Below are 19083 nucleotides of genomic sequence, written 5' to 3'. Positions count from 1 at the left end.
CTGATCTGGGATTAATCCTGCAGGCTTGCTGTGTACCATATATGATGCTAGGGATGAAATCTAGTTTGACATCATGCAAAGCTGACACCCTACCTGCTGTACTATTTCTCTAGCCCCTGATTTTTATTTTAGATCATGATTTCTAATATATGATACATCTTAATTGATGCTAGGATTTACTGTAAATTCATCTGGGGCCAGGTGTTTTGTGAAAGAAAATTAGCAGCTAATTAAATGTTCTTGAATGTATTAGATTATTTTAAATTTATTGTTTGAATGGGTTGGCTTAATCAAGAGTTAATTGTACTGTGTAAGCTTTTTAATTTGTTGCCATCAAATTTTTATAATCACATTAATTTCCAACCTTACTATTAAAATCCACTTTTTATTTCTAATATATTGTCTTTTTCAAAAATTAGTTTTTGCCATAAGTTTATCTTTTCGTATTTCATTACCCTTAATAGATTTTTTCCAGAAACCACTGCTGAAAATTTTATTCTTTTAGTTTTGATTCCATTAGTTTAGTCCTTCTGATTTTCTTCTTTCTTTCTACTGTTTTTAGATTTTAAGTTCTTACAAATGAAAAAGATTGATAAAACTGGACTTTATTGAATAGCACATTTTTGAAATATTTATCTCATAGCATTTTTAAGTTGATATTTGATTTCTTAGCACTAATATTTAATTTAAAAATTATTAAAAGGCATAATACGTCTGCGAATATTTTGTCAGAAATCTCTAAGTTAAAGAAATGTAATTATTTTAGGCACGTGGAATAAAAGATGCTACAGAAATCATCTTTGAGATGTCAAAAGATGAAAGAAAAGATTTCTACAGGACTATCGCCTGGGGTCTGAACCGGCCTTTGTTTGCAGTTTATAGAAGAGTTCTTCGCATGTATGATGACAGAAATCATGTGGGAAAGTATGAAAACTTATACTGCATATCTTTGTATAGTTAGAAATTTTTAAGGAACTATCTTTTGGGGTGGACATATCTGGGGGGAACTCAGGTTCTTCTTGGCTCTGTGCCTAAGAATTATGACTGTCTCAGGGAGCATATGGGATGCCGGGATCGAACGCAGGCCCACTGCATACAAAGCAAACACTGTATCTACTGTCCTGTTTCTATGGCCCTGGAAACTCATTTTCTAAGACTTATCAGAACTTTAGTTAGAGCAGCTATGAGTGACTTAATGAACTTTGTTTATACTTTTGTTGTTCTCCCTGACCAACCAGGTTCTGAATATAGTTGAGTCAATATGAATATTGAATTTTTTTTTTTTTTTTTTTTTTTTTTGGTCTTTGGTTTTTGAATCACTTCCAGTAGCGCCCAGGGGTTACCCTGACTCTGCACTCAAAAACCACCCCTGGCAGGCTTGGGGGACCATATGGGATGCCGGGATTTGAACCACCGTCCATCTGCATAGCAAGGCAAACGCCCTACCGCTGTGCTATCTTCATATATCAAAATCTACTTTGTTGTACTAATAAATCTCAAAGGTGTCAATAAAGATGTGGGAAGTATAAAAAGAACTTTAAAGTATAAAATTATTTTGTAATATTTTTCTCTTTTATAATATATGATTTCATACATGGCTGACATTGGGTGGGGGTCGGGTTGGCTATAACTGGTAGCGCTCGCTCAGGGTTTACTCTGGCTCTGCGCTCAAAAATCTCTTCTGGCTCCTTCGGGGGACTATAGGGGATGCTGGGTATCGAACCAGGATCCATCCAGGGTCAGCCGCATGCAAGGCAAACACCCTACTGCTGTGCTATCTTTGGTCCCACGTTGGTGACATTTTAAATTTAAATCAGAATGGAAATATATTTCTAGAACCAATGCATGGATTCCTGTTAGAGGTATCATTTATAAGAAAGCATCATACTTCAGTGTCTATTGTTGATATTTTAAAATTTCTCTTTAGGAATTTTAAGTAGCAATAGTGTAGTTTACAATTTTAAAGAATGAATATTACACTGACTGTACTAAATATTTTTTTATTAAGGGGCCGGAGAGATAGCCTGGAGGTAAGGCGTTTGCCTTGCATGCAGAAGGATGGTGGTTTGAATCCCGGTGTCTCATACAGTCCCCCGAGCCTGCCAGGAGCGATTTCTGAGCGCAGAGCCAGGAGTTACCACTGAGCGCTGCTGGGTGTGACCCACCTCCCCCCCAAAAAAAAGTAAAAAAAAAAGAATGTTCCTGTGTATCGGAAATAAGACTATGTTAGCTGTTTATCCATGCAAGTCAAAAGGAAGAACTTCTGTGCTATGTGAGAATTTTTTGTACTTTAGCTCTGGTTTCCAATATTCATAATTATTTCAAAATAGCTATATTAGAAGTCCTTAAGCAAGAATTAAGTGGTTAAAAGATGTTTGAAATTTTGAATTTACATAGGGAAAAGTGTACAGTACTCAATTTTATTAGATCTAAAAATAGTTGTTTTTAATCCAGGAAAAAAATACCAGAAACAGTAATTTTAAGAATTACTTTGAAATCAGTTTAAAATATTTTGGCATTCTTTGTCTTAACTGATATATTTTTTTCAATTTGTAGGTACACACCTGATGAAATTGAAAAGCTGAAGGAGTAAGTTTTTGTTTTTTCATTCTGATAGGTTTTTTTTTTATGGTTTTGTTTTTAAATTATGCTTTGAAAATTGATGATTTTTTTGTAGACTGGTATGATTCAATCCTGCTGTTAATAAGCAATGCTCACCATTGGAAAAGATCTATACCTGCACAAGAGTAGCCATGCCTATAATTTCAATTATTCCTGGTACCAAGCACAAAAGGATGTGCATTCTTAAATGACTAAATAGAAGCTTTATGAGAAATGAAATAGCCATATTTTGTGGTGTAAAGACTTAAATTTGGGGTATTTAAAATACCATGAAATCCAGGTTGTGCTACATGACTTGGTCTGAATGAAGACTTCCAAATGTTACACTATTTTGTGTTAATGACTATACTTTATAAAGGCTGTTTTGCAGGAAATTTTTTGCTTCGTTATGTTAGGGCTTTCATAAAGTATAGGTTAATAATTTGGTTGTTTGGATCACAAAAAGAAAATGAAAGTTGATGTTTATAATAAGAACCAATGAAACTTTTTCAGATAACTGAGAAGAATTTATTAGGAATACTCAAAAGGGAAAATTCTGGGATTTGCCTGGGAGATTGTATCAGTAACCTGAGGGGAAATTTGGTCTTTTTGAACACATATCCAAGTTACTTATTTCTTCTCTGACCCAGGAAAAAGGCAATTGCTGCCTGTTTTTTTTTCACCCACAGACAACTGTGGACCCCCAAAAAAGGCCACACTTTCAAACTTTGGCTCTCAAAGTATTGCTGCCCACAACTTCCAAACCAGTCAAATGGGAAGAAGAAGAATGAAGAATAAATGATGAAATTAAAAGGGAGAAAACAGTTGAACCAAATGCTGATTGGCAGACTCTTGTTTTAGGCTCCGGATAAAGCATGGCAATGACTGGGCAACAATAGGGGCGGCACTAGGAAGAAGTGCATCTTCCGTCAAAGATCGTTGCAGACTGATGAAGGATACTTGCAACACAGGTACTGTGAATGCAGTGGTTGCAACTTTTGGTCATATTTTGAGTTCTCATGTTTCTTCAGATACTATTTTATCTTTTGTTCTTGAAAGAAATCTATGATTGATTTTAGTACAGATTTCCTGTTGTTGTCATTCAATTTAATAGATTAAATAGTTTGTAACTTAGATTCTGTGCATTAACATAACTTTGTTCACACAGATAGGCATATTTTCATTTTGTAACAAATTATTATTGGTAAAGTATTCCATTCTAATTGGACGTTTCTCAGTTCGGATATGAATACATATGCATATATATATGAAGTAATTTGAAATTAAGCCCATGTAACTATTGAATTTAGATTTATAATAGTTCACAAACTGATGTTGATGAAAACATTAGTTCCAGGCATTTCCAAATTAGGAAGAAGCCATGTATTAAGAGTTTGAATGTGGGGCCGGAGAGATAGCATGGATGTAAGGCATTTGCCTTTCATGCAGGAGGTCATCAGTTCGAATCCCGGCGCCCCATATGGTCCCCTGTGCCTGCCAGGAGCAATTTCTGAGCCTGGAGCCAGAAATAACCCCTGAGCACTGCCAGGTGTGACCCAAAAACCACCAAAAAAAAAAAAATAATAAAGAGTTTGAATGTGTTTTCTGTATTTCAAACTATTTTTCCATAGGAAGAAAATTGTGACTAGTATTTAACTTGCCAGGTCAAGCCAGTTTAACTCTTAATTAACATTTACTGGTGTACTAATTAGTGATAGCATTAGGCCTATCTTTATGATTAATTTCACCTTTTAGTGCTTGTCATTGTCACTTACCCTTTCTGAAAGTTTCCTATGTAAAATGGAAGAGTTTAGAATAGATAAAATCACAGTACACATGGTCTCTACGGGGCCTGGAGAGATACCACAGTGGTGTTTGCCTTGCAAGCAGCTGATCCAGAACCTAAGGTGGTTGGTTTGAATCCAGGTGTCCCATATGGTCCCCCGTGCCTGCCAGGAGCTATTTGTGAGCAGCCAGCCAGGAGTAACCCCTGAGCACCGCCGTGTGTGGCCCAAAAACAAACAAACAAAAAAAAAATGGTCTCTATGGTGTATGTTCAACTATCCCAGGTTTGATCCCCAGCCCCTCTCCCCATGCCTTTCAGGGCTAATTTCTGAGCTCAAAGCCAGAAGTAGTAACCCCCAAGCACCAATGGGTTTGGCCAAAAAAAAAAAAAAACCAAAATGAAAGTTATCAAGTTAAAATTCACATACATGCACAAATATTTTCTGCATAACTATTCTGCTCGAACCATTCCCAACAGTTCAGTGAGAACATAAATTTATCTACATTTGCTACTATAGTTTTAGATTTAGGATGGAATGCCTACGTTCATAAAAGATGCTATATAAATAAAAGAACATTAGGAAAAATGGTACGCCAGTCCCTGGTTAATAGTATGAGGGATTGATTGTATTATTTCTGATCTCTATTCTCGTGTTTCATCCCATAAATTTTTTTTTTGGGGGGGGGGGTTTTGGATCACACCCGGCAGTGCTCAGGGGTTACTCCTGGCTGTCTGCTCAGAAATAGCTCCTGGCAGGCACGGGGGACCATATGGGACACCGGGATTCAAACCAACCACTTTAGGTCCTGGATCGGCTGCTTGCAAGGCAAACGCCACTGTGCTATCTCTTCGGGCCCCCCATAAATATTTTTAGAGTAAATGATCCCTAAGGCTGGACATCACCTTTATGAAATTTTCTGCTTTTAGTGGCTTGTAATAAAATGGAAATAGAAGTGAAACCTTTTTATAAAGGTTTATTTCCATTGCTTTTCTACTCTCTAGCAGAAAGATTAAGAAAACTTCAAATAGGGGGCCAGGCGGTGGCGCTGGAGGTAAGGTGCCTGCCTTGCCTGCGCTAGCCTAGGACGGACCGCGGTTCGATCCCCCGGCGTCCCATATGGTCCCCCAAGCCAGGAGCGACTTCTGAGCGCATAGCCAGGAGTAAGCCCTGAGCGTCACCGGGTGTGGCCCAAAAACCAAAAAAAAAAAAAAAAGAAAACTTCAAATAAATACATGCATCAGGGGCATGTATACAATGGGTAGACCTTTTTTGCCTTGCATATAGCCATTCTGCATTTTTTAACCCCACAGTACTTCATATGGTCTAGAGTGATTCCATAGCACAGAGCCATTTGAGCACAACATAGCTGGGTGGCCCAGAAACAAAATGTATGCATAAATGTGGCATTTTACTGATAGTCCATCTCAGCCTGAATTTTGGTAATTTGGGAAATGAGATGGTATAAAACTGATTTGTTTGGGGTTTATTTATTTATTTAGATTCTGGGGTCACACGCAGTGGCACTCGGGTTACTTCGGGCTCTGCACTCAGAAGTTGCTCCTGGCAGGCTCGGGGGACCATATGGAATGTCAGGATTCGAATCAGGGTCCCCCCTGGATTGGCCACATGCAAGGCCCCTTATTTGGTTCTTATTAACTAAAATGTGTAGGAGACCATAGATCAGGGATCTCAAACTCGCGGCCGTTTGCGGCTCTCCGTACAACATTTTGTGGCCCTGCCCTAGAGGAATCTTTTTTTGTTTTAGTTGTTTGGGTCACACCCCCCAATGTTCAAGGCTTACTACTGACTTTGCACTCAAGGATCACCCCGACTTTGCCTCCTGCAGCCCCCAGGTAAATTGAGTTTGAGACCCCTGCCGTAGGTGATATTATACTTTTCCCTCATTTATTTGTATTAAAAAGTTCCTCTATACTTCTTCAGAAAAGTAGAGTTAAGGGGAAAAAAAGGTGGAGTGTAAAAGTTAGTACAAGGTTTGCCTTCCATGAACTAACTAACCATGGTTCAGTCCTCAGTACTGCATATCATTGTCCAAACACTACCAAGAATGACTCCTGAGCGGTGCCAGGTGCTGCTGCCCCTGTACCCTACCCTCCACCCCCTCCAAAAAAGCTAACTAAATGAGTTTTTAAACCCATCAAGCCATTCATTCATTGATGAAGCTCCTCCCTCCCATGTAAAACTTAGTATAACATATTAATAAGTACATCATTTCCTAGTTATATTTTGGGTAATTTCTCCATTGGTATCATTAGGACTCTACTTTGTTTTTGTTTTTGTTTTTTTGTTTTTGGGTCACACCCGGCATTGCTCAGGGGTTATTCCTGGCTGTCTGCTCAGAAATAGCTCCTGGCAGGCACGGGGGACCATATGGGACACCGGGATTCAAACCAACCACCTTTGGTCCTGGATCGGCTGCTTGCAAGGCAAACGCCGCTGTGCTATCTCTCCGGGCCCCTCTACTTTGTTTTAAGTAACCTACTGTCTTAGAAGTCCAACTGTTTTTTGTTGTTGTTGTTGTTGTTGTTTTGGTTTTTGGTTTTTGGGCCACACCTGGCGATGCTCAGGGGTTACTCCTGGCTGTCTGCTCAGAAATAGCTCCTGGCAGGCACGGGGGACCATATGGGACACTGGGATTCGAACCAACCACCTTTGGTCCTGGATCGGCTGCTTGCAAGGCAAACGCCGCTGTGCTATCTCTGGGGCCCGAAGTCCAACTGTTTTAAATAGAAAATCAAATATCTTTTCATCAGAGGGGATCATTCAGGAATTTAGCAGTACTGCTTTTCTCCCTTAGAAATAAAGATTGAAGCTCATTTGTAGCTGTAGTAGTTTGGATCATTTCCTTCTTTCAGGGAAGTGGACAGAAGAAGAAGAAAAAAGACTTGCAGAGGTGGTTCACGAATTAACAAGCACTGAACCAGGTGACATAGTCACACAGGGTGTGTCCTGGGCAGCTGTGGCAGAACGAGTGGGTACCCGCTCAGAAAAGCAGTGTCGTTCTAAATGGCTCAACTATCTGAACTGGAAACAGAGTGGAGGTACTGAGTGGACCAAGGAAGATGAGATCAACCTCATCCTCAGGTTTGTGTCTTCAGTCTTTTGATAACAAAAGTTCAATTGCTATGTCTTGATTTTCCTCTTTGAATTTCCTTGATGCCTAGTAACTGAAACACATTCTTCCCACTCATGAGTCACTGTTTAAAATTCTAAGTATTTCATATTGAGTGGTTTTCTTTTTTTCTCTTTTGTTTGTTCCTTTTCAGTGAAGTTAGTGCTCTGGCAGAGTACCAGATTGAAGGCATGGAGACTGAAGTCCACTCTATCCACAGAACAGGTATGGCACAGGCAGCGGCAGTGTAGCTTTTCCACTGTCCCACCCATGTGCCTCAGCCCTACCTAGCTTAGGGAAACCATGTTAATGTCAAAAGGGCTGCTCAGTCTCCATGCCCTTCTATCTTTGGCTACTATGCTAAGAATTCAAGAAAGGGGCCCTATCTAACATTTACCCACCTTCAGAGTGAGCCAGTTCATACACATCCAAAAATGACTTGAACATGAATTTGTTTTTTTTTTTTTTTTTTTTTTTTTTTGGTTTTTGGGTCACACCCGGCAGTGCTCAGGGGTTACTCCTGGCTGTCTGCTCAGAAATAGCTCCTGGCAGGCACGGGGGACCATATGGGACACCAGGATTCGAACCAACCACCTTTGGTCCTGGATCAGCTGCTTGCAAGGCAAACGCCACTGTGCTATCTCTCCGGGCCCGAATTTGTTTTTTTTAAGTAGTTTAATTTTGAAATTTCAGTCGTATTACACAAAAATTCAGGAAGAAACATTTAAGATATGATAAGCAATAGAACCTGTCATTAAGGCTATTCTCAACTGAAAATCTAAATTGTGATGATAGTAAAATACTGGAAAGCAAACAAACCCTAGTACATGCAGCTGTGCTAGTTTGTTGGTTGGGACATTGGGTTTCTGATAAAGTACTTTTCTTTTTAGTAATTTTACCATTGGAGTATTTTAAAAATAGATTTCAGTAAGAATTTTACAAACACCTTTATCTTATAAATGGAAAAACTCCAATATTATATAATATACTATGAACCATGGCAGAATACCACTATCAGTAAGCCATGTTTTGTTTTGTGTTTTCTATTACTGTCACTCCCTTTCTTTGCAGTACTTTTGATCTTTGTACTTCTTTTGGTTCTATATGGTTCACTCTTCTAGTTAACAAAAAGGCTTTTGCTAGTTTTACTTCATAACATTAGCTTTAAAAGCACATTTGCAATCCTTGGAATTCTTTTCCATGCAACTTCCTATCTCAATGATGTGACATGCTATTTTCTTTATTGTTGCTACCATCATGTGTCTTAAGCGGAGGACACTTACAGAGAAATTAATATCTAACATGTTTATTTTGAAACTTGCAGAATTGCAGAGCTTGAAGTTGCTGATGAAAATGACATTAACTGGGATCTCTTAGCAGAGGGATGGAGTAGCGTCCGTTCACCCCAATGGCTTCGAAGTAAATGGTGGACTATCAAAAGGCAAATTGCAAATCATAAGGATGTTTCATTCCCTGGTAATAATTCCTTCTTTACTGCCCTTACTTTACCCAGTGTTGCTCCTCAGGTATATAAATTAAAAATTCTTCGTTTCCGTTAGAGAGATAAGCATAGTAGGTATTGACATCAACCCCCGCCATTTTTCTTTGGTCATTTTTTTCTTCAGAAGCATTTGATGTATTTTGTAATTCTCAAAGCCAAGCACGTAGTGCATACATTTTGCACATTTCCATCACAAGAGCATATAGGTCACAAGGAAATACCTTCCATAATTCCCCAGAAGATTTTTAAAGCCGAGAATTGTAGCAAAGTTTATATGTATAGTTTCTCTATAATCCTAATAAAGTTTAATCAATTTTACACAAATCGTAAATATAATGATGTGGTATATATATCATAAATATGATATAAATACATGGTCTTATGTATCTAGGACTTATAAAATACTAATCTTATTTAATAGAAAAGGTTTATGATTTCTAATTTTTTTTTGTAATTGTAAATTGTTTAGAGAGGTTAGTCACAATATACTTATTTTATATTCAGCATAGCACTCCTCCACTTAGTTGTACTAGGTAATCAAATTTCTTTCTTTCTTTTTTTTTTTTTTTGGTTTTTGGGTCACATCTGGCAGCGCTCAGGGATTACTTCTGGCTCTATGCTCAGCACTGCCAGGTGTGGCCCAAAAACCAAAAAAGGAAAAGCCACATATTTATGATATGTACATACATATATTCCTACCATATAGAATACATGCACAAATATTTTTCTCTTTTTGGGGGGAGAGTCACATCCAGCAGATCTCAGGGGTTACTTTTGGCTCTACACTCAGAAATCGCTCCTGTCAGGCTCAGGGGACCATATGGGATGCCTGGATTCAAACCACCGCCCTTCTGCATGCAAGGCAAACATCCTACCTCCATGCTATCTCTCCAGCCCCGAAAATTCCTTTTTTTGTTTGTTTTTTTGGGCCATACCGGTGACTCTCAGGGGTTACTCCTGGCTAAGTGCTAAGGAATCGCTCCTAGCTTGGGAGATAGGATGCCAAGGATAGAACTCAGGTCCATCCTGGGTCAGCCTCATGCAAGGCAAACACGCTATCGCTCCAGCTCCTCAAATTCCTTTTTTTAGTGAAGTGTTCAACTTTTCATTTTGCCAAATTAGAATTAAATGCTGAGAACTTTGTTTGATATAAATGCAATTTTTAATGCATTAAATATTGTTGTTATAAATTTATAAAGCTAATGGTAAGACCTGAGGGATGAATGCACACTAACATAAAACATGAACCACACCTGATTGTATGACTACTTAAAATGACTGATGAAGGAAGGCACATTCAAAGTTGACTTCACAAGAACTCAGGATATTTTCATACTACAATTGGAAAAGATCACATGCTTTTGCAGTGACTAAAATAGTCAAATACCTTTGAGGCCTAGGATAAGAGAATTCATTTATTCACTTATTCGAGTTGTTCTTCAAGTAATTCTATGGAGTCCAGGACTCTTCCTTGCAACATTTCAACCAGGTCAAATAGTTTGCCCTGCATGTTAACATTCACATTGCAACACTAGTGATGTTCATAGGTCACAGGAACACAGTCTTTGCTGCTGGATGGGCAACAAGGCCTAAGGATTAAATTATATGCAAAGCATGGGTCCCAGGCTTATAAACTTTCCCCCTGGTCTCTACTTTACTTAAAAATGAAAGCAACATTATATTTCTAAAATAATTTTAAAAGTTATGATGAGCCCTAGGCATGAAAAAAGCGCTTCTATTTCCTACTGATTATTTTTAATTTGTGGCATTTATATTAGGATACTGGTATTCAATTTTTTTTATCTGGTTTCCTTCAAAATTCCAGAGAGGGATAAAATAAATGGCTGTTTTTATTGTCATTTTAGTAAGTTCTGGTATCTAGTAAACAATTATTTATTCCAAATACTTTCCCTCCTTACCCCCACCTCCCTTGCTGCTTAGATGGTGATCGATCTGTCGGAGAATCAATGTTCTTTTTGTCTACCCATCTCCCTTCAGTCTTAATAAAAGGTCTTAAACAGTTACATGAGAATCAAAAAAACAACCCAGCGCTATTGGAGAGTAAATCAGGATCTGGAGTTCCAAACAGTAATTCCAATTCCAGTGTACAGCATGTTCAGATAAGAGTTGCCCACTTAGACGACAGTACATCCATCGCTCCAAGTCCCATGGCAGCCTTGCAGATTCCAGTCCAGATAACACATGTCTGTAAGTGTTTGAACTTCAAAGCTCCTTGTTAACTGTTACATACACTTTATATAGTATTCTGGTCTATATCTACATTGGTAAATCTCTTGGGTATCTTATTAGCTTAGGATTTACACAAAGGTTAAATTGTGGCAGAAATAATTCATAGCATATTGAGTTATTACAAACCAATTTTCTAGGTATTAGAATAAATAATGATCAGTAGAAAACTACCTTGAAATATAGATGCAGCAAGGAAATTCACTTGGCAGCAGTTACATCAATAGTTCGCCAAAAGTATAGAATTCTTTAGGAGAAAGGAACGATTTGCCTATGGGAATTATGCTTAGCAGTTTTACCTTTGCCTGGTGGTTTTATTATTAATTGAGATTTTGAGAATACAACTATTGTTGCAGGGAAGAGAAATAGTTCAGAGTTAAAAGTCAAGCTAATATTTTGGTTCATTTCCCATTCATTATTGAATGGAAGAAAAGAATGCAATTGTTAGTGTTTGCTTACTTTTCCTTCACTTTTTGTCGAGGGTTGTTCTCTGTATTATTCTTAATCAGTGTGACAATTATTTGTTTTCAAATTGTGCCTAATGATGAAGGGTGCTCCACATGCACAGTTGGTCTTACCTACAAAATACTAAATGTCTTCCAGTTATGAAAAATATACATAATATTTTCATATGTATCCTGTAACCTTGTTCAGAATCACAGACCACATATTAGTATATAATTAAGTATATATATATATATATATATATATATTTACATATATCTGGCTCTCTAGTATATACTTAAGACATACATACTAGACATGCCTATTAAATTTATTTGCTTTAACTTTGTACAGTAGAATAAAGTATTAAGAATTCTTTTTTGCTTCTGCTTTGTTTTTATTTTATGGGTAAACAACAAAACAATTCAAGTTACAAGGCCACCATAAATATTGACAGCTATTCCTATAAATTGATTGTGCATAAAAATTGTTAGCTATTTCCTTGGCGATTAAATTGACATCACTTATTAAGAAGACAGCAAACAAATAGTATACCTACGTATTCTAAATCATACATAAAAGCCATATGCATTCTCCTCCTTTATATAATATCAGGAATTGGCAAACTTTAGGGCTAGCCTGTACAGAAATAAAAATATTTTATACTTTACAGTCCTATAGATCTGTGGAGTATTGTTTTATTCCTTAATCATTCTTAGCCTGGAGTTTTATTACAATAGTATGCTTATCCTTGCTTACGTTATTTTAGAATCACTTCAGATTCCTTAAGTATAATCTTAAGAATCAGAGAATATTTATCAAATAATAGGGATCAGTCTTTTTCTTTGTAAAGCTCTCATTACCTTTAGTATACATTAAAATTTATTTCTAAATTTATCCTCAGTCTTTTATAGAAAGATTAAGTTTAAACTATTTTATCTTTGATATTGCTACTTAAGGTTTTCAGATGTGGCTTTCTGAATCAACAGTAGTGTGTTCACATCACGTTTTTGATTCTCAGAATGGCTGTCAAAGACAGATGAAATTTGAAGGTCAGACTCAGGGCTTATTCCTAGTTCTGTGCTCAGTGATCACTCCTGGTCCCGCTAAGGATGCTTATGGAATGCTGGGGATCGAACCCATTTTGCCCACATTGTAAGGCAAACCTACCTGCTGTTCTATGGCTCTGATCCCATATGAAATCTTTTAATATTGGTTTTGAGTTTAAAAGATGTAATTTGCCCAGGCTAGAAAGTGATGTCTCTAAAACTAAAATCTTGTATTTTGGGACTCTTATTTTAGCATTTATTTTTGTTTAGTAGAATATGCAAAAGAATTCATCTTTAGCCTTTGAATTCCTCTTATTTATTATAATCAGTATCAGGCTTTACCAGACACAACTTTATCAGATTCATTTATGCACTAGGATGCAGAAGCAGCTGTAAAAAGTATATAAACAAACTGAAAGGAAGTTAAACGATATTCATGATACATGATCAGTAACAGCACATAGTAAACCAACATGCCTAGTAGAAAAAAATATTTTAAAATGTGCCTGTGTTGGGGTGTTTGTGTGGGGGGAAACGAAATAGTGCTGGAGCTATGTTGACATTAGTGAAGGGATTAGTGTTGGGACACTACACCTGAAACTCAATGAATAACTCATTTCATGGTGATCAATAACACTAAATTTTATTTTAAAATATTTAAAAAAAAATTTTAAAGCATATAAGCAAATTATAAACAATACTGTTCTGATTACACTTTTTGGCTGAGTCATACATACATTAACAGACCATGATCTATGCTATTCCAGACAAATCTGGCAAATTTTTTATAAGAATCCTGGCAAATTATAATGAAGAGGAATTTCCATCTAAATACTTTATTCTCGTTCTTACCATAGCTTCAACAGACTCCTCCCCTGCTGCTGCTGTTGACTCAGAAACAATAACACTAAACAGTGGAACACTACAGACGTTTGAGATTCTTCCAGTGAGTAGCAAGCACTTCACAAAACAAATATTGGCCCTTTTTATGCACAAGATCAGTATCCGTTTTAGAAACGTTCTAAGCAAATGAAACAAAAATGTTAGACGTTGGGGCTGGAGCGGTGGCGCTAGCGCTAACTGTAAGGCATCTGCCTTGCGCGCGCTAGCCTAGAACAGACCGCGGTTCGATCACCCCGCGTCCCATATGGTCCCCCAAGCCAGGAGTGATTTCTGGGTGTATAGTCAGGAGTAATCCCTGAGCACCGCCGGGTATAGCCAAAAACAAACAAAAAAACACACACACACACAAAAAAAAAGTTGTAAGATGATTTGCATTTCATGCAGTTGTGTTCAAGATGAAGCCAGAAGTTTAGAAGACAACAGTAAACTGAATTCCACTTCATAATTTTATCCTTTTCTTCATTTCTACATAAAACTGTTTATGCTTTTTTATTCAGTGCTAATAAGATGTAATTAACAATTTGTCAGTTGAATTACATATCACCAAAAACAACTAGTACTTGGGACAGCCATAATCATAAGTTATTTGGCAGGAATTGGTTCATTTAAAACCAAGTTAGCCATTGGGTATATAGCATCGGGAAGAATCCAGTTGACGGAAATGAAATGTGTCCCACTAATTCTAATCTCATTTGTCTCTTTGAGAAATGAAAAAGTATATCCACATTTACAAATCCATACATGCAGTATTTTGTCTCAACCTGAGATGTGTCTTTACCTTCTCCCCCCATATTACTATAAATAAAAGTAATAAAATTTAAAAATTGCATATGAATATAATAGCAAGCCACACCTCAGTTCATGATAAGTAAAATGTTTTACATTCTAAATATGAACATTAATGTTCTACATTCTAAATAAGATGTTCTATAACCATAAAAATGATATACTTGTTGGGGCATACCCCAGTGCTGATGATCAAACCAAGATCAGCTGCATGTAAGGCATATTACTCTTGGCCCTGGAAACATCTATTTACCAGTGAAAAGAAAAAATTTTGAATCCATGTAATTAGATGCAAAATGTCTACTAGTGTATGACTTTGATTTACTTGAAATGTCAAAAATGAGCATGTCAAGAAAAAGTTACAGTTGCCTAGGCAAAAGGAGTTTAGAGAGAAGGTAAGAACCAGTTTAAAGTTTCTTATCTTACCCTGCTTCAACAACAGACCAATCTAGAACTCGGGTTTTTATTAAGAAAAATACATTTTATTTGAATTATATCTTAAGTTTTTGTGCTAGAAAGAATGTAAGTACTATTTCCCTTTAAAGTCAGGTATTGCAAGGATGACTAACATAGCAAAAGATTTTTTTTTCTTGGTTGAAAATTTTTCTAACTTTGTAGTATACCTTTGTGTATACATTTGTATACACGTTGATCTCTTTGCCACTCCTGGCCAATATTTAAATGGTTACTTATGCACGTGTTTACTTACAGGGTCACAATCATTTAGAAATGTCCTCATTAATTTTTCCTTGTGGATGAGGGTGCTCTGGGGTCCCTCCCAGAAATTCTCTGTGGGCTGATCAGTACAGTACTTTAGCTAGGAATCAGTTCATGGCCTAGCAAATGCCAGGCATATATATTCCAGCCCTTCAGCGTCATCTTCAACCCCATCCTGATTTAATAAAGGATAACAGTAGTGCATCAGCCTGTTTATATCAATTGTGTATAACTGATGCATATGAATAAATCGCTTGCCTTCCAAGCAGCTGCCCTGGATTTAAACTTTAGCATCCCATATGGACCCCTAAGGACTAAGGACTGCTAGAAAAGTCCTAAGAATGCCCCCAAAGCAATAAAAAAAATATGTGCAAAACATTTACTATCTGATCATACAGATGTCCATAAGACCATGTCGAAGAACAGCTATATGACTAATCATCACCAATTACAAGTACACTTTTGGTTAGGATAAGTTGAATTCAAATTATATGAAGCATTTGGTAGTTAAAAGTGTATTAGGGTTGTAAAAAAAATCAAGTGGTTTTACATCCCAGCTTCCACACATTTTAACTGGATTTAAAATAATTATAACTGTAGTAGAACACTCCCTATTGCTATTTCTAAACATTTCCCTTAAAGTTAAACATTGAGGGGGGATAGGAAGGTGCACATCCAGTGATACTAAGGACTCTACTCAAGGATCAGTCCTGGTGGGCTTGAGTTATGAAACTATTAAAAGCTGCCTAAACTGCTATAATACCTTATATCAAAATATGAGGCTATTTTAAAAACTTAATTTAAAAACAATTCTGTGTTGGTTAACTGCAATGGAAACAATCATTTATGAGATCATCTTAATTCCTCCAAAACAATTAGTCTAGATTAGACCAACTTTTCTCCAGGGGCCCAGACTCCAGACTACCTTCACTTTAGGCTGCAAGATATTCCAAGAAGGTCAAAGGTAGAAATATCATACAAGGATGGGAAATCTTGGTACAAGAATAGGTCAGGCAGTAGGACAGGGTCACAGAAAGGAAATAGGATCAGAATGAGGCCATTAATAGGAAAAGGTTGAGAGACATGGATTAGACTTAACATACACAGGAATGAAGAAAAAATAAAGGACTTGCCCCTGAACTTCCACTGAGTAATGATAGTCAAGAATAAGTCTGGGGTAGGAAAGATAGTATAGCAGATAGGGCATTTGCTTTGCACATTTGATCCCCAGCAACCCACATGGTTGCTAAGATTGATAAGTGCAGAGCCAGGAATAACCCTGAAGAATGCCAGGTGTGATGCAAAAAGACCATCGAAATAAACCAGAAAAATAATGTCTATTTTATTTATAGCTTGTTGTACCTTCATGATAGGAGTCTGACAGTTAAATTAGTTATTGTTTTGGATATAAAGACTACAGACAAGCACTAATAGTTTGGTTATCTATTGTGCACATGCTGATTTTCTTTTTTCTTTTTTCTTTAGTCTTTCCACTTACAGCCCACTGGTACTCCAGGTACCTACCTACTTCAAACAAGCTCAAGCCAAGGTCTTCCCCTAACTCTGACCGCTAGTCCTACAGTAACTCTGACAGCTGCTGCTCCTGCATCTCCTGAACAGATCATCGTTCATGCTTTATCCGTATGTCACGTTATATTGCTTTTTTCCCTCTGAATTATAAACTGTCACCAGAGATAAAAGATTCCCCCCCCCCCCAATTTTTAATGCTATGATAGAGCCTGCATGCCTTCAGGTAGCTATATCTTGGGGGAGGTGAGGAAATAAGATTTTTAATCATTTTTAAGTATATGAATACATGTTAGGGACCAGGATTAATTCATGTTAAATATAAATGTTGAACAATTATGCCTTAAGGTTATTGTTCCAAAAGCAAAGTTTCTCACCATCAGTCTGCCTTCACTGAGGTGTAGCTTTTATCCTGTTACCTTATATGTTACAGATGGCAAAGGGATTAGATGGGTGACAAAGAGATGAGAACAGGGATTCTAAGAAATGTAGTGGTTAAAAACACTAGTTTGAGAGTTAAGAGGTATGGAAGGAACAAACAGTATGTCCTCTCTTTGCCTGTAATTTCTATTTGGAGGTGATTTTTCCCTTTTGCCACTGATTTGTTGTTTCTGACATTTTGTAGCCTGAACATTTACTGAACACAAGTGAAAATGTCACAGTACAGTGTCACACACCAAGAGTCATCATTCAGACCGTTGCAACAGAGGACATCACTTCTTCTATCTCCCAAGCGGAACTGACAATAGATAGTGATATTCACTCATCTGATTTTCCTGAGCCTCCAGATGCCCTAGAAGCAGACACTTTCCCCGATGAAATTCATCAGCCTAGAATGACTGTTGAGTCATCATTTAATGATGCTCATATATCCAAATTCAGTGACCAAAACAGCACAGAACTGATGAATAGTGTTATGGTCAGAACAGAAGAAATATCTGTTACCGACCTTAAACAAGAAGAATCACCCTCTCATTTAGCTCATGCTTATGTTACTGAGGTAAGTTGCATTTAAGGTACCAGCCAACCAACCAATGGGGTCTTGCCTCGAGCCCCAAAACTATAGTAAGAAGTAAGAAATACACTCTGCTTTGATGGAGTATACAGAAGGGTGGTAATCTAGGATCAAACCTGGTGCCCTAAAGATAAGATGCCTGGGATGTGAAAGCTAAGAATTTTCCACCTCAAAGAACTCATTGTCATTACAGAGCCAGATTCACAGTTTCACTGGTTTTTTATGAAGGCAAAAGTGAAATTCCTCACCTTGCACAAGAATCAGTACTCTTGTCTTACTATGTTTTTTACTAAAACCTCCCCACACATTCAGGAGATTGAAAAATGTGTGCTGGACTTGATGGGAGGGTTGTTACTAAGGGAACATTAGGAAATTATGGACTTAAGCTAGTAATAGAGCATTAGGAATTTCATTTTAAATTAACGGCTTTCTGTCGACTGTTAAAGGTGTCAACCTTTAAGTGAGTTTGTTCTTTCAAGTTTTGTTTTGCAGTGATGAGGATCAAACCCAGACCTCACACAAATTGTATGCGCGCTCATCTCTTGGCCCTTTTAAGTTCCATTTTTGTTAACATTTCATGCAGTTATTTTTGAGGCTTTTCATCCACAGCTTTTGTGTTTATGTTCTAATTGGATGTTTAGAAGTAAAGTCCTTTTAAATGTTGGGATCTCAATAAAAATGAGACAAGCTCAATTTTTAATTATTGTTACTTAGGACTTAACATCTCCCACCATAGAAGAACAAGTTGATCAGGCAATTGATGATGAAACCATCCTTATTGTTCCTTCACCTCATGGATTTATCCAGGCCTCTGATGTTATAGATGCTGAGTCTGTCTTGCCTTTGACAACACTAACAGGTACTGTAAAAAACTTTTCTATGTGTCTAAAAGTCATATTTAATTTTAATTTCCTCTTTATTGCTCCAACAATGTAGATGTATTAATTATTTTGTATTTTTCACTTTGGCAGTTTATTTTTAATTCTTGAGTGTATGTAGAGACTCTATACACTGTTAAGATTAATCTAAAACTTAACCCATTACAGATCCCATACTCCAGCATCATCGAGAAGAGTCAAATGTAATTGGATCATCTTTGTGCAGCCCTGTTTCAGAAGACTCAAAGGATGTTGAGGACTTGGTAAACTGTCATTAAATTTAGTCTTTGAAACAGTTCAGGCAAATTGTTATTTTTCATCTCCAAAGAAATAGGAGCAACCTCCAAGAGGCTTAATTTAAATCATTCCCTTGGCTTTTAAATAGCTACATTGCAAAAGCAAGGCCTATACATTGTTGCTGCTATGACTTTTAATCTTTAATGTATAGCAACTATTATGGTGTGTAGCTGAGTGAAATATGAGGGTCTTAACTGCATA

At 37.1% G+C, this 19083-nt stretch overlaps 1 protein-coding gene across 3 annotated transcripts in view; it reads left to right on the top strand.

Moving 5' to 3' along the window:
• The window catches only part of DMTF1 (cyclin D binding myb like transcription factor 1), a 41852-nt gene extending 22972 nt beyond the window's left edge, over nucleotides 1-18880 (top strand). Inside the window, exons 8-18 of one of the 3 annotated variants that reach the window (XM_049771055.1) lie at nucleotides 767-924; nucleotides 2557-2589; nucleotides 3463-3572; nucleotides 7262-7490; nucleotides 8843-8994; nucleotides 10961-11227; nucleotides 13617-13705; nucleotides 16651-16806; nucleotides 17318-17692; nucleotides 18422-18566; nucleotides 18754-18880. In XM_049771055.1, the coding sequence (XP_049627012.1) occupies nucleotides 767-924; nucleotides 2557-2589; nucleotides 3463-3572; nucleotides 7262-7490; nucleotides 8843-8994; nucleotides 10961-11227; nucleotides 13617-13705; nucleotides 16651-16806; nucleotides 17318-17692; nucleotides 18422-18566; nucleotides 18754-18863 (1824 nt within the window). In that variant the 3' untranslated portion in view covers nucleotides 18864-18880. The remainder of the gene's footprint in view (nucleotides 1-766; nucleotides 925-2556; nucleotides 2590-3462; nucleotides 3573-7261; nucleotides 7491-8842; nucleotides 8995-10960; nucleotides 11228-13616; nucleotides 13706-16650; nucleotides 16807-17317; nucleotides 17693-18421; nucleotides 18567-18753) is intronic. The other 2 variants (XM_049771056.1, XM_049771057.1) reach the window with 2 other exon arrangements.
• Nucleotides 18881-19083: the final 203 nt, after the last annotated feature.

Source organism: Suncus etruscus, chromosome 1 (genome assembly GCF_024139225.1).
Source record: "Suncus etruscus isolate mSunEtr1 chromosome 1, mSunEtr1.pri.cur, whole genome shotgun sequence".
Taxonomy (NCBI): Eukaryota; Metazoa; Chordata; class Mammalia; order Eulipotyphla; family Soricidae; genus Suncus; species Suncus etruscus.
The sequence above is the reverse complement of the archived record's forward strand: the minus strand, read 5'-3'. Positions and strand labels throughout refer to the sequence as shown.